Source organism: Protopterus annectens, chromosome 5.part0 (assembly GCF_019279795.1).
Source record: "Protopterus annectens isolate FY-2018-M chromosome 5.part0, PAN1.0, whole genome shotgun sequence".
Classification (NCBI taxonomy): Eukaryota; Metazoa; Chordata; order Ceratodontiformes; family Protopteridae; genus Protopterus; species Protopterus annectens.
In genome coordinates this window covers 1,241,138,756-1,241,153,990 of record NC_056735.1, presented here as the reverse complement: position 1 = coordinate 1,241,153,990, position 15,235 = coordinate 1,241,138,756, and the positions used below count along the sequence as shown (strand labels likewise).

The 15,235-nt window shown below is 37.5% G+C and overlaps 1 protein-coding gene across 1 annotated transcript in view; it reads right to left on the bottom strand.

The window, feature by feature from the left end:
• LOC122802347 (probable ATP-dependent RNA helicase DDX60) overlaps positions 1-15,235 on the bottom strand; it is a 196,304-nt gene that overhangs the window by 58,717 nt on the left and 122,352 nt on the right. Inside the window, exons 4-5 of the mRNA XM_044071984.1 lie at positions 4,259-4,417; positions 3,999-4,148 (exon numbers count right to left, since the gene is read on the bottom strand). Of these exons, the coding sequence (XP_043927919.1) occupies positions 3,999-4,148; positions 4,259-4,417 (309 nt within the window). The remainder of the gene's footprint in view (positions 1-3,998; positions 4,149-4,258; positions 4,418-15,235) is intronic.

The following is a 15,235-nucleotide window of genomic DNA, read 5'->3' as shown; positions in this document are numbered from 1 at the left end:
TACCATCTTCACTGAGCAGAGTGCCATAGAGAATCTTTTATCCAAGAAACTCAGTTCAAACTTCTGCCCCCATTTCCCCCTTGCCACTCCCTTGAAATTCTACCAGGACAATCTCTCCAACTATCAGCAGGTAGCAGGTCATAGTGGTGCTCACTAAGGCCAAAACACAGCCTCAATGGGACCAGACAATATCCCTGGTTGCCTTCTAAATAACCTGAATCATGACCTATCAGGAGCACTTGAGTCACTTTTCAACTACAGCTTCAAAACAGGCTATGTAACAAGTGAACTGAAGACAGCAAAGGTTATCCCCCTTTCCCAATGGTGGACCATTAACCCAACCCAGAATGAAAAGACCCATTAGTTTGACTAGTCTAATACGCAAAGCCAAGGAACAAATTGAAATGGAAATGACCAACAAAGTCGATGACAACTTACAGACACTAGATCCATCCCAGTTCTGTTTTGTCAAGGGAAAGTCATACCTACGTAACCTGAAGACTTCATTAAGACGGTAACCAAGCCAACAGATTAAGGGAAAACAGTACATACCGCCGACCTAGATATGGCTAATGTGTTCAATATAATACCTCACTCAGATATTGTGGGAAAGCTCACAGAACTAGGCATAAATGCATACAAAACTTGTTGGACTGCCAGCTGGCTCACAGACTGGACCCAAGAAGTTAGTATTGGTGAGACCACCTCCAACAAGATGCAGGTCACTGTGTCCACTCCTGTTTAGCATCTGCTTCTTGGATATCAAGGCTAATGTTAAGGGCCTCTGGCTCACCAAATTCACAGATGAATGCAAATTGGGAGTTATTATACATTCCCTCCATGACACAAACATCCTGCAAGTTGGTCTAAAGCTGACAAATAAAAGGTGCCAAAACCACACATTAAAACTCAATGCAAAGAAGTATATTATAGTGCCTCTAGGGAGAACATACACCCAGGCAAATTACTCCATTGAAAAGACACCTCTAAGAGTTGACCAAGTAGTTAGAGATATGAGAACATATGTAGATAGTAATGTTGCCTTTTACCAACACGTAGCCAAGGTTGTTAGAAATATCATTCTACATTGCCCAACTTATAAGTAAGGGTATGTTGTCCAGGTCCAAGGAAGTTACAGTACTTGGCCTTTATCAGACCCATCATTAAGTACAATGCCCCCTTTGGCATGTACCTGACAAGGCATATGCAACAGCTGGAATACCCACTGAGGTTCCTCACCAAGACAATCCAGGGTAACACATTGTCCTATACAGATTGCCCTGTCTTTACATTCAGTTTCCTACAGGTTGTTGACAGGCAATCTGTGCTTAGCATATAAGGCATTTGTACATATAGGCCAGACAGAGCTTTTGTACATCCACAAAATGAACAGCACCAGACACACTAGATCCAGGGATTAAAACTTTGTTTGTGACATAAACAGAAGACACTAGTGAGACAGATATGTGTCTCAAACGATCTCCATGCTCTGAAATAGGCTTCTCATCCATGTGAAGCAGAGTCCGTCCCAAATGCTATTCAAACGTAACCTTGACTATTGGATGGGAAGTTATAAATTTAACTCTAAGTTGTTTGTTATAGACAGAGGTCAACAGTAAATATTCCCTAACTAACGTATCTCCCATATAACTTTTTAACAAGTCCCTAACTAACATATACCTCCAAACATACCCCTCCAATTTAGACAAATGTGTTTCAAGGGGACGCAATTGGGTTGGGGTGTGCAGCTAGTGTAGTTAGCTTAGTATATACCTATGAACCAATGAACACTATTACTGCTATCTGATCTCTTCAGGTAAGACCACCAAGCTATCATATTTTCCTGTACAACCCATCCCAAATCTATAGCCAGTGCCACTATGTTTCAGGGCATCATCTAAGACAAATATCCTACCTTCTTAGAGAACATAGGAAATTTAAAAGATCACCTCCATTTGGAAAAGTGATCAACAAAACATCTATTTGCACCCAGACTTCTACTCCCACCTGACCTTTTGCACAGATGCACATCACCTCTCATGAACCAAAAGAAAGGCAATGATAGAAAACCTGGCAAAACTGCAAGACATAGTAGAGGCAGGGTTTAAGAACATGCTCCCATATGAGTTTTGAATTATTCTAGAAGACAATCATAGGTTTGAACAGCATAGGTTAGTACTAGGCTAACTGCCCTTGCGAGCCATTTTAAGCCTAGCCAATTATCCCTTGTGAGACTCAAACCCTGCACCTTGTGTTTGTAAGGCAAACACCTTAACCATTAGGCCACCCTCCCAACCAGCAGGATTTCTTCTAAGAAAGAATTATTTTAAAATGCAAAAAACAACATACTTACATATACATTGTAATGCAAAGCACCATGGGAAACGTAGACAACAATTTACACAGTTTCAACTTTAAGCTACATTGAGTAGTATCCAAAGATGTTCTTGTTGCAGACTAGAAAATACATGATTTTTTTAAAAAAAATTCCTCTTGTGAGGTAAACAGCTAAACTTTGAAATGGGAAGTTGCATAAGTGCTTTCCTATCGAAAGCACTGACTGTAGCTTGTGTGGTATTAGGCTTTCAGCTTTCAAATGCCATATTGTATTCACATTTTATTTTACATAATTTTCTGACTGCTTAGCTCAGTCTAAAGCAAATGTGTGTGCAGACTGTTGAAATACATACACAAGTACAGCACAAAGTGGCATGGAAGAGTACTTACACCTGACTGTGCTGGCAAACATTTACTCTTTTTTTAAAACCTTTGTTAAATTATCACTTAAGACATAGGCAAACGCACATTAATAAAAAAAAAAAAAAAAAAAAATCATATTAACATATTTTCAATTACATAAGTATGCATCACACATGTTGTTTTTATAAATATCATTAGTCTAACATTACATAAATTGCTCAGTTCCTGCCTTACCTTAATTCTCATGTCCTCAAAAACACTATTCTGCATGGATTGTTCCCAAAATTTCCATTTATTTCTATATAATTTGCTCCTTTGCTCCTTCAGTTTTCTAAAGATCCCACTTCCAGTTCTTCAATCTTTGTTACAATATTCAGTACAGTTGGTTTAGCCTTTGATTTCTGTTTTCTAGTAATTGCTTTTTTGGCAGCCACAAGAATTAAAATTAACAAGGCCTTACTATTTGTAGGTGAGTTAGATCCTGTGTCCCAGCTCAAAAGGGCCATTTCCTTAGTTACACTAATTTAGTCACACAATATTTCTGACAGTACTCTGTAAGGAAATTTTAAAATATGCCAACCCATTACACTTTCAAAATATTTGCTCCCAGTTACCTCTTTCTTTCCCATTACACCCGGAACATTTTCTATCTACCTTTGAAAAAAATATTTGGTGTCTTCTTGGCATAAAAAATACTTATGCAAACACTTCTAAGCAAAAATTCTAAACCTTCCAGACTTTGTTGTATACTTAGGAGCCATACATATGTCCCCCTCTATAGTTCCATTGAGCAAACATTGACTCTTGGATACAATGCCCAAGTACCAGAACACCTACAGACTAAGGTAAACAGCCAACAAATCAATAAACAAAACACTAGGGGTGGGGAGTATATTTTATTTAAAAGTTGGATTAAGCTGATTGTTTTTATCTGATGAAGTCTGTTCAACTGGCTGGACGAAAAGCGCTCTGTGGTACTGAATTTATCCTTCAATTAAACTTGAGTGGTGTTTTTACATTCTGCATGTGTTTTTTTGTTTATTAATTTAAGAACACCTAATCTTAAAGCTATTAAACTTTATGATGTGGTTTACAATTGGTCATTTTTAAACAGTGCTCTATAATAATGATAATGTACTACTGAGATTAAGGCATTGAACTAAAGCCTTAAAATATATTTGAATCTCACCACTTTGTAAAATGCCATGAGATCAGAACTTTTGTATTCTATAAGCTTCCCTGTTTACTATGAAGAAATAAAATGTATGTGCAGAAAGAACATATTCTAAACACTTTACCTTTGTTGGAGCAACATAAACCAGAACTCCATCATCACTTTCTCTTAGGACTTTCTCCATGCAGTAATATGATGCATATGTTTTCCCAGATGAAGTCGGAGCAACTATAATGGCAGATTCATTGTTGTCTACAATGTCCAGAAGTTCTCTCTGTGAAGCCATGATATTGTATTAATACACATCTAAGCAACTACATAAACAAGAGCAAACCATTTAAAGCTATGATGATTTAATTTGAAATGTTATTTATTTACAATTACCTGCCAAGTATCCGGTATAAAGTGCTGAATTCTGGGGTCTGGATCTTTTCTCTCCTCTCTTTTAAGGTAATGGCCCATGTACTGCAACTGAAAACGAGCAGATCCAATTCCAACCGCGTACTTTGAGCAAGTAACTGTTTTAGTGTTAATTCCTTGTTCCTACAAATATGAAATGAAAAAAAAATGTACAGATGTAAGCCACAAATATGTTTTATGGATCTGGTACTGGATTAGCTTGTGCAATATTATCTGCAAATTTCTACAAGGTAGTAGTTGCCATTATAAATGCAGATTCATAGACTGTACCTGTGCTAACAACCTAGGTTGGGGGGGGGGGTCTTTCTAAGCCTAGCCAGGTTTTCCTGAAAGAATAATGATATCTTGCATTCAAATAGGACACTGAGGGCCATGTATTTATAAGCTACCCTGTCCATAAAAGCTGTTCCATGTTCAAATCACCATAGGGAAAAATCCAATATCACTTCCTTGCCAGCTATAGGTCTCCCTTTATGACCCAGGAAACTCATACCATGTATTTAACCTTATTAGAAACACTAACAATACAACCCAATACCATATTCATGGTTGACTTTAAGTACCCCACTATTAACTAGGAAGCTTATACAACACCAAATGTACAGGCACAGAGAGTTAGGGATTTTGTAAATGCAAATGCCCTGAACCAACTAGTCAATACACCAACCAGGGGTGCAGCCATACTGGATCTAGTCCTCACTAATATGGGAGAGAGCTGCACACCCCTACTATAATGTCTTCCCTGGTAAGGTCAGACCACAAAATGGTCTCCTTTCTAGTAAAAATAAAACCTGGACCCCCAGCTAAATCTTGAATATTCAGGAACAGTAGTGAGAACACTGCTGTGTATGCAGAACTGTTCACAGAAACCTTGTACAAGCATGTTAACAGCTGCATAGAGGCAGCTATACCCACCAGATGAAGTACAACACTAACTCAAAAAACAAGCCACTCTGGTGGAATCACAAAATCAGCAGGCTGTATAAAAGAAGGAAGAAAATCATTGCAAAAATTAGGAGGTGCAGCATCCAGCAGGATAAAAGCACTCTCATCAAACTAAACAAACATCTCTGAGGATAAATAATGTATATCAAAGTCAAATTTGAGTTGAATTTGGTCTCCCAGGCCAAGAACAATCATAACGCATTCTTTAGCTATGCCCAAAACCTCAAAGGCAATACACAGTTGCGTGCAGAGCTCATTGTAAATGGACTCAACTATACTGAGCCAGAAGATGTAGCAAACATTTTGAGCAATAAATTCATCTCTGACTTTTCCCCTCTTTCCTCCTCAACCTTCCCTCAGGAAATACCATCAATATAACTCCCCCCTGCTATAATTCAGAAACAAGTCCTTAATGCTCTATCTAAGACCAAGAATACTGCATCAATGGGCCCAGACAATATCCCAGGATGCCTTCTAAATAGCATGAAACATGACCTATCAGGGCCTCTGAAATTACTACTTAACTACAGCCTCCAAACAGGCTTTGTGCCTCATGAACGGAGAATAGCAACAGTCATCCCTCTGCACAAAGGTGTGCCATCTACAGACCATGGAAACCACAGACCCACATGTCTCACTAGTCTTATATGTAAGCCATGGAAAGAATTATCATGGAAAGGATCAGTAGTGATATAGTAAACCTCCAGACACTGGACCCAACCAAGTCTGGTTTCATCAAGGGCAGATCATGCCTACTCAACCTGGTGGACTTCTATGAGAAGGTCACCAAAGCAATGGATGAAGGTAAAATGGTTCATACTGCTTAACTTGACCTGGCCAACACATTTAGTAAGAACTGGGGAGTCCACCTCTACAAAGATGTCAGTCACAAGTGGAGTCCCTCAGGGATCAGTCCTCGGACCGCTCCTTTTTGGCATTTACTTCTCTGAAGTCAAAGCCAATATCAGTGGTCTCTGGCTGACTAAATCTGGAGATGATTGCAAATTACGAGCTGTCACTGAATCCCACACTGACACAACCATTCTCTAGGAGGGGCTGACACAGACAAACAACTGGTGTCAGAGCCATGGACTAAAACTAAATGCCAAGAAATGCATAATAGTATTGTTCAGGAAGTTATCCACCCCTGGTAACTATCATGTTGACAAAACATCCATCAGAGTTAACCCAGTAATGAGGGACTTAGGGACACACATAGCTAGTAATCTGGCCTTTAAGCATCATGTGTCTATAGTAGTGAGGAAATCCTTCTATATTGTGCAACTTATAAACAAAGGTATGGCATCTAAGTCCAAGGAAGTCACTGTTGCACTGTATTTGGCATTCATCGGACCTATCATACAATGGTCCTTTTGGTATGTACCTAACCAGGCATATCCAATAACTGGAATGTCCACAGAGGCTCCTCACTAGAAGAATACAGGGAGTAAGTAATATGTCCTGTGCAGACTGCTCAAGGCCCTATCCCTATATTCTGTCTCCTACAGGCTTTTGAGGGGAGATCTATACCTGACATAAAGGGCATTGTCAGACCCCAATCTGATAGATTTCCTCCATATCTGCAAAACAACTACACCAGAATTATCCATTCTTAAACCTTGCCTGTGATGTAAATAGGATCTGCTGGCGAGATAGGTATGTGCCCCCGAGATTACCCCATCTCTGGAACAGGCTCCCCAACCATGTAAAGCAGAGTTCTTCTCTAACCCAATTTAAGTGCAATCTGGGCAATTGGATGGGGAATAGGAAATTGATCATTGGTTTGGCACCTATGTATCCAATGGACACGGGCAACCTGTAAATGGTTCATCTCCAAGGCCCTAGCTTGCAAATATTTCATTTCCCAAGCCCTTGGTCACACTTATCCAGGGTATCAGAACTTGTCTGAGATTCGGGATGCATGGCTAGGCTTAAAAAGTCCCTTGTGGTTGTTAGCGTAGTAAACACCTATGAACCTATGAACATTGGTGCCAGGCCTGGTGTAAATTTCCTATTCCCTTCCACTGGTCTAGTTTGTGCTAGGTAATAGACAAACTCATGATAGGAAGCTTGTTCTATAGGAGGGGTAGTCTCTGGGACACATATATGTCTTTCTAGCATTTTCTGTTTTAAGTCACAGACAAAATTCAAGTCCCTAGACCTTGCACTTCTGGTACTCTTTGACTTACAAATATGTAGAAGATTTATAAGTGTAGGTTTTGCAGATACCTTGCAAACTAGGCATAGATCACCCCTCAGCAATCTATAGGAGACTGAATAGAAGGAAATGGCTTTAAGGTGCTCTGCATAAGGCAGGTTTGTTACGCCTTATATTTTTTTTGTAAGGAATTTCTGAGGTTGTGCTAGTTGCTGCATATGCCTGGACCTGACATACCAAAGGGAGCACTGTACTCTATGGTTGATCTGATAAGGACAGAGTACAGTGGGATAATGACCTCTTTGGATCTACATGCCATGCTCTTACTTATAAGTTGCGCACCATAAAAGGATTTCCTCACCACCATATATAAAGCTTGAAAATGTGGGTCAACCATATAAAATAAATACTCACATATGCATCACATAACCCGAATTATTTAGGGATATTGAATTATTTTATAATTATTGTTCCTGTTTATCACATTCTTGATGCTTGCACAATAAATAATGCAACTACTGCATGCTTCAATGTGCAGCAGCTTCTGCAAAGTCCAGTCTGTCGGTTCCCACCAGTAGTGATATTAATAACAGGAACTTAACTCAAGTTCTACAGGACACATCATTTCATCAAACAAAAACACCATTCTTGATGTGATACCCTCAAGAGTAAGAAGATAGTGACAACTAACTTATTTCAATATATATACCCCTCAGCTCACTTCTGGCATCACATGATGCAGAACCTGCATTACGGCATTTTCAGATTACAGTAACAAAGTGTTGTAATGTTAGATCAAGTGATAGATAAATAAATGTATAAGGACAAAATATACAATGCTGATGTTGTGCTTTTGTCAAAATGTTACTGCATTATAGACCCTGGCTCCCATGTATGGTACCTTAAAATGTCTATCAATTCCATTATCATTTAAGCCTGCAATTGCTCCAACTTATTTATAATGGGTCAGATTCAAGAACAGTGTTAAATGTGGAAGGGATGCTTTGCCATTCATAACATTAAAGACTGAGTAGTACAGTTTGAATGTATTGCAGTAATTAACATACTGTAGAATTACTCATGGCCCATTGTAACACTTTAAATAACTGCATCCCAATGAAACATAAACATAGTAACAAATTCTGTAATAAACCTAAACAGTCAAGAAGTTATCACATCTAAAAATTATTAGCAAAAAGAAAACAAAATGAAAAAAAAACAATGCAACAAGAATAAGGTCAACTCTATCCACAAAATAAAATAAAATAAAATAATCAACAAAATCAAAGGTTAAGTTGAAGTAAAAGATTTGTGACAGTTGCAAGGTCTTCTATAACCACAGCTGAAAATAATGAATGGGGAGAAATAAGAATGCGGTTTGCTGAAAAAAAAAACACACCTTAACAGAATCAAATGATTGCTAACACACTAGTATACTGATTTGGAGCCAAGTTCAGGCCACACAGGACAACCCTACTAACTCCTCTTTCATATACCACATTTCCTCCCAAACGTACATCAGTAAAGTTAAAAACATCAGTTCCTTGGGAAGAGATGATGTAGCAGGAAGCTTAATTTGTGCAATCAAAAATAGCCTGGTGTACCACTTATCTGCATTTCTTTTAGCATATTAAAACTGGTTATGTCATTGGTATCTAGAGTTGGGCTATACTGCTCCCAACTCACAGGGGATTCCCTTTCACACACCATAATAATTGCCAACTGATCAGCCTCACAAGCATATCCTGAAAGGTGCCAAGCAGACTGGACACCATTTATCTATGACTTAACTCTGTATGGCTTTGTCAAAGTTACTTATTGCATGCTTAAGCTCATAACTATTTCTGAGTATGTGACTGCCATCTTTGCTGAAGGTTTATTTTCCCTCAGCTAGCACTGTGGTATAGAGGGATAAAGCCTGGATTGTGCATAAGCCATCTAATGTTTGATTAGGCACTTTGGAGTCTTTGGCACTAGAGCAAGTGGAGAATGTGTGTGCCCATCTGGGGGGGGGGGGGGGGTAGGAATTTTGGTGCACTTCATGGTTAATCTCCAGTCAAGAATATCACAAGAAAAAAGTGAGCCAGTGGAGAAGTACATAAAATAACTACAAAAGCAGCATTTTTAAATATCACTAAAGCACATCACATGACACAACAACCTATCAGCAATATCAATTAAAAACAGCAATTAAGTTTTTAAAAGCACCGTAAAATAACATACATATATCTAATACATAGTCACTTTTTCTTCACATTTTGCTGTTTAAATTTCAAAACAGGTTTCAATGTAACCTGTTTGTTAAGACCTGGATATTTGTCTGCTTCCAAACGAATAATCCACTCATATTCTTTCATATCCACATTATTTATCAAATCCCCACGTCTAGTATTTGGGTATATTACATGTATAGCTCTAAAACTAAATTGATGTGTATCACCAGTTTCACTAATGTGTTTGGCCAGAGAGTTAGTTAATATTTTTCTTTGAATCTCAGACCTATGTTCTATTATCCTATCTTTTAGCCTTCTAACCGACTTTCCAAATTTTCCAGATATTTCTCTGAATTGTTTAATTAAGAATGCTACATCTTTAGAGCAACGTACAAATATGCTTGACAGAACGGATTTTAATGCTTGCACTAATCAAAAAATTTATATAGAGTCTTCAGAATGTGTTTCTGTTATGGGTAAATCTCATAGTTTTAATGAAGCCTTACAAAACGGTTGCGGTGTAGAAAGCATTTTACGTAATCCATCTTCGGATGGGAATGCTCTAAGTGTACAGTGAAACATGAATGCACATGAAAGGCATGTTTTAAATACTGCCGGTGGTCAAGTGCTTGTATACAGCCTTTGGAAGGCCATTTTAGTATAGCGATGTCTAGTGGGAATGCCTCTTGTGAGCGAATGGTTGCAGCTGCTTTGGGGGATTCCATGCTGAATACCATCATGGGGGACCCTTTGTTGAATGTGAACAGTGATAAGAGTGCAGCTCTGCTAGGAAATTCCAACTGCGCTCATGTTACTTTGAATGAACTTAACATTGTGGCTAAAAATCGAACAACTAAGAGAATATCTACAAAATATCAGCAGGTAGAAGACAATCTACCTAATGAATTACTGAGTTGTTCAATAAGTCATGGTTGTAATAGGGTCTTATTTTCCGCTCAAAACAGTCATATTCACATAAATAATTGTCTAGAGAGCCTTCCCTCTATATCAGATGGGAACAGGTTTGACCAATCTTATGGGGAAGTAGAGAATGCTGATAACCTAAGAGATTGTGACTTACTAGTTGAGAATATGGGTGCCTCAGGAATCCCCTTGAATACAAGGATACTGATGATGGACATGACATGACTACATTTGGTAATGGCCCTATAGAATTTGTAAATCAACCTACTGGTCAGAAGAATGGCCAGATTGGGTTGACTTCTGAAAAAAAGGGCTGCTATACAAACATCTAACCATGCATTAATTATGGTTCGACTTGAGTGGGAGGACTCCTGAATATTAGGCAATCTGCTAATAATGAAGTAGCAATGCCTGTTGATGAGAATGTCTTTGTTTCACCTGATGTACCTTCTGTGTATTTTAATATAGGGGCTAGTGGTCAAGTTGATGCTGTATTAATTAACCAAACTATATTAATCTCAGATAAAGAAACCCCAGAGAATTCTTCTGTTTTTAACCTCTCTAACTATGAGTTAACTGAGGCAGAGATGACTCTCTTATCACATGGAACTAAATTTGTCCCTGCAGGAACTGATGATTTGGTGAATGCAATTATGGACTTGAACTTGTTTTCAAGGAATTTGAACTTACAAATATCTTTAAAGGCACTAATAGTTCTGTAGGTAGTCATCTGAAAAGGAGTAGTGCTTTTATTCCTGTTAGCAATCCTGTTATTAGCGTCTTTAACAATATATGTGAAAAGCAGATCTGTGACCTTTACGATAGAAAAAGTTTTACAAAAATATATAACCTAACGGCCGAAAAATCCCAGGCATTGAAATTGTTACAGAATAATACTCAAATAGTTAAAGAAGCTGATAAAGGAGATGCCATTGTAATAATGGATATGAAACAGTATGTACAATCTATGACTGAACTACTATCAAACAGGCAGACATTCAGACCCATTAGTGGTAAAGAAGTAGATGTCATGCTTAGTAAAATAAACATGTGTATTTATGATTTGCAGGTGATGTGTGATATAGATATTGACATCCTCCATTTTTAAGTGTACCATACCTAACCATTCCTGTGCTTTATGGACTTCCCAAAATTCATAAGTCTCTGATGAAACCTCCAATGAGACCAGTAGTATCGGGGAGGGGATGGATGACTGAATCTATATCAGTCTATCTACAAGAAGTTTTGAAGGATTATCGGAAATATATACTGAGTTATATTGAGGATACAGGTGACTTTTTAACACAGCTACTTGCTTGGTATAATAGCTGTGCCCATGACTATTTACTTTTGGTGACAATAGATATAAAATTCCTTTTTACTGTGATTCCAAACAGTTATGGAATTGATTGTATTAGGAAGATTTTGCAAGAACATGAGTGTCTTCCTGCTAGAAATATTGAAACTATCTGTGAACTTTTATTTTTAGTTCTGGAGAATAATGTTTTTACATTTAATAAACAAATATATCACCAGATGTCTGGAAAGGCTATGGGCACTGCTGTAGCCCATATGTATGCGAATTTAACACTGGAAAAATGGGAAAGTATTAACCTATATGGAAGGGCTTATCTATATGCATCCAAAGTCTTGTTCTATAAACGCTTTGTGGACGATATTTTTTTGGTTTGGCATGGTACTGTTGTAGAACTGCAGAGCTTCTCTGAATATTTGAATATTACTGTTGAATTTCTTAAATTTGAAATGACATTCTCAGAAGGCTCTATGAATTTTTTGGATGTTAACCTGGGAGCAACAGGGTCTGGTTTGGACACGTATATATAAAAAAAGATGTACAGGTAAATAAGTACCTGCATAAGAAAAGCATGCATGTCAAAAGGACTTTTAAAAGTGTCCTTAAAAGTCAATATTTATGAGCCAGTAGGCTGAACACTCAGCCAGAAGTTTGTGATGCTCAGATGCAGGAAATGACTAATAACTTTATTGAAAGAGGCTATAATAAGGAAGAGATAGACGTAGCTAGAAGGGATGTCTTAAAACTATGGGATTCAAAAGCTAGACCTTATTTTTCCACTCAGACAAGTGCTGTTTCTGAATTGGGTGTAGTTCCATCACAGCCCCTGAGATATCTTATGACTTATAGCAGGGCTAGTAAGACAATAGAAGATGTTATTATTAACAACTGGGACATCCTGAAGGCTATACCAGGTCACAAAAGTTGTCTTCCAGATAGACCTAGGTTTACCTATCGTAACTGTATTAATCTAAAAAAAATCTTATGCTATAAAGATTTTTCTTTAAATAATAATATTGTTCCTGTCTTTAATAAGAAGGGCACTCTCCCTTGTTACAACTGTTCTTGTTGTTCGAATATAAACCAATCTACTGAGTTTGTGCATCCTGTGAATAGTAAAAAGTTTACTTTTCTTTGTACTGCAACATGTAATACACCATCTATTATATATCTTGCTACTTGCAACAAATGTCAGGGGTTCTATGTTGGAAAATCGGTTAGAAGGATAAAAGATAGGATAATAGAACATAGGTTTGAGATTCGAAGAAAAATATTAACTAACTCTCTGGCCAAACACATTAGTGAAACTGGTGATACACATCAATTTAGTTTTAGAGCTATACATGTAATATACCCAAATACTAGACGTGGGGATTTGATAAATAATGTGGATATGAAAGAATATGAGTGGATTATTCGTTTGAAAGCAGACAAATATCCAGGTCTTAACAAAGAGGTTACACTGAAACCTGTTTTGAAATTTAAACAACAAAATGTGAAGAAAAAGTGATTATGTATTAGATATATGCATGTTATTTTTACGGTGCTTTTAAAAACTTAACTGTTGTTTTTAATTGATATTGCTGATAGGTTGTTGTGTCATGTGATGTGCTTTAGTGATATTTAAAAAAGCTGCTTTTGTAGTTATTTTATGCAAGACACTGAAAAAGGATAGTTTGTATCTGAAAGCTTTGTCATTTTATTAAAAGTTTTTTGACGGTGTGGAGTACTACTTTTTTCTTGCTTAATCTCCAGTCAAGGCCAGGAACTCGGATGGGGGGGGGGGGTTACTGTATCAGGAAGGCAGGGTATTTGCTGCGTCGCCACAGAGGTATGAATAATATCTCAGGATGCCTACTGCATGTCCATTCATGGAAAGTACTACTTTGTGAGATGAACGAATGCAGGGTACAATAATAGTAGTACAAAAAAACTCCTCTTTGGCAAAACTAGTCTAAGGGAAGCTTATTGGATTTTTTAGATCCAGTAAACAAAGAGAAGTTCCTGCACGTAGCTGACAGTCAACTATGAGGAGGGATCAAAAAATTTAAATATAAATAAATAAATAAATGTTTAGCTTCCCATGCAGCTTACTGTGATCTGGCTAAAGCATTTGATATTATATCCCATGACAGAATTATACATATTTTGAGGGATCTAAATGTAAATGAATCCATAACAACTTAGTCTCACAACCACTTATATTGTCATACATGACAAGTACAAAAGGGAGAACTCCTCTCCTTACCAACCCTTCAGTGTAGTCTCTCACAGTTGTATCAGGGGGCAATCCTTTCTGGTCTCCTTTTTCTCACACATCAACTGACTCAAGGATTTGGATCAACAAATATTCACACAACTGCAGACTTGGGACTGTTGTTGCTAACTCTGCTGACACAACTTCCCTTCAAACAGCACTTAATATTACACAAATTACCTTCCCTCACTGTAGTGTCAAAACATAGTGTCTCAGCATTGAAAATAAAATTATTAGTACTCACTTGACAGGCAACAACTAAAAGTTTATAAAATGGAAAAAGACCTTAGAGTCCTTGGAGATGATGACCTTTTATGCCCATACAGTTGTTATCACCTGCAAATCGTATGGAGTTACCCAATTAATACTTCATAGGGTTAAGAGTCATGACAAAAAGGGAACACTACCCTTTATCAGACCAGTTAAAGAACATTGCACCCTGTTTTGTAATATTTGGCAGAAACCAAGCCCTCTGCTCGAACAGGGCAAACACCACTCTAACACAATGCACGATGTGAAGGAAAACTTCCACGAACCAAAAAGTAGATTTATTGACACAAAAATAAACTCTCCAGTGGTCATCAGGTTATACGCTTTCATCTGACTAAATCAGACTTCATCAGAACCATTAATTAACAAGTGTTCAACCCTTTTAAAATCATTTTGGCGCCAAAAGCACTTAACTGAAAATTTTTTTGAAGATAATAAAACTCGTAAACATATTAACTTACAAGTACATAAAAAATATATAAAATACATAGAAATACTTGATCATGGAAAAGCTTAACTGTTTCCCTTAAAAGGTATAAAATATTTCCCATGGGGAGTGAAATGTGCACTTCAATCCATACAAATGAATACATACGACTAAACAATAAATTACCTATTAAATAATATATAGTTATGTTGTGATGTTATGTACCAACTTGATGCCAACCTAAAGTATATTACTGAAAAATGGCAAAGATGCCTCAATTCATCCACGATCCAAGAGTAAAAAAGGCTTAATACTTATACTATCGTTAAGGCCGGGAGGTGAGGTGGCATCACAGCGAATCTGCCACTCACTTTCTTTGTATGCCAAGTAAGTCTTCCAGTTGCCACCATAAACTGATATATCTAATTGATC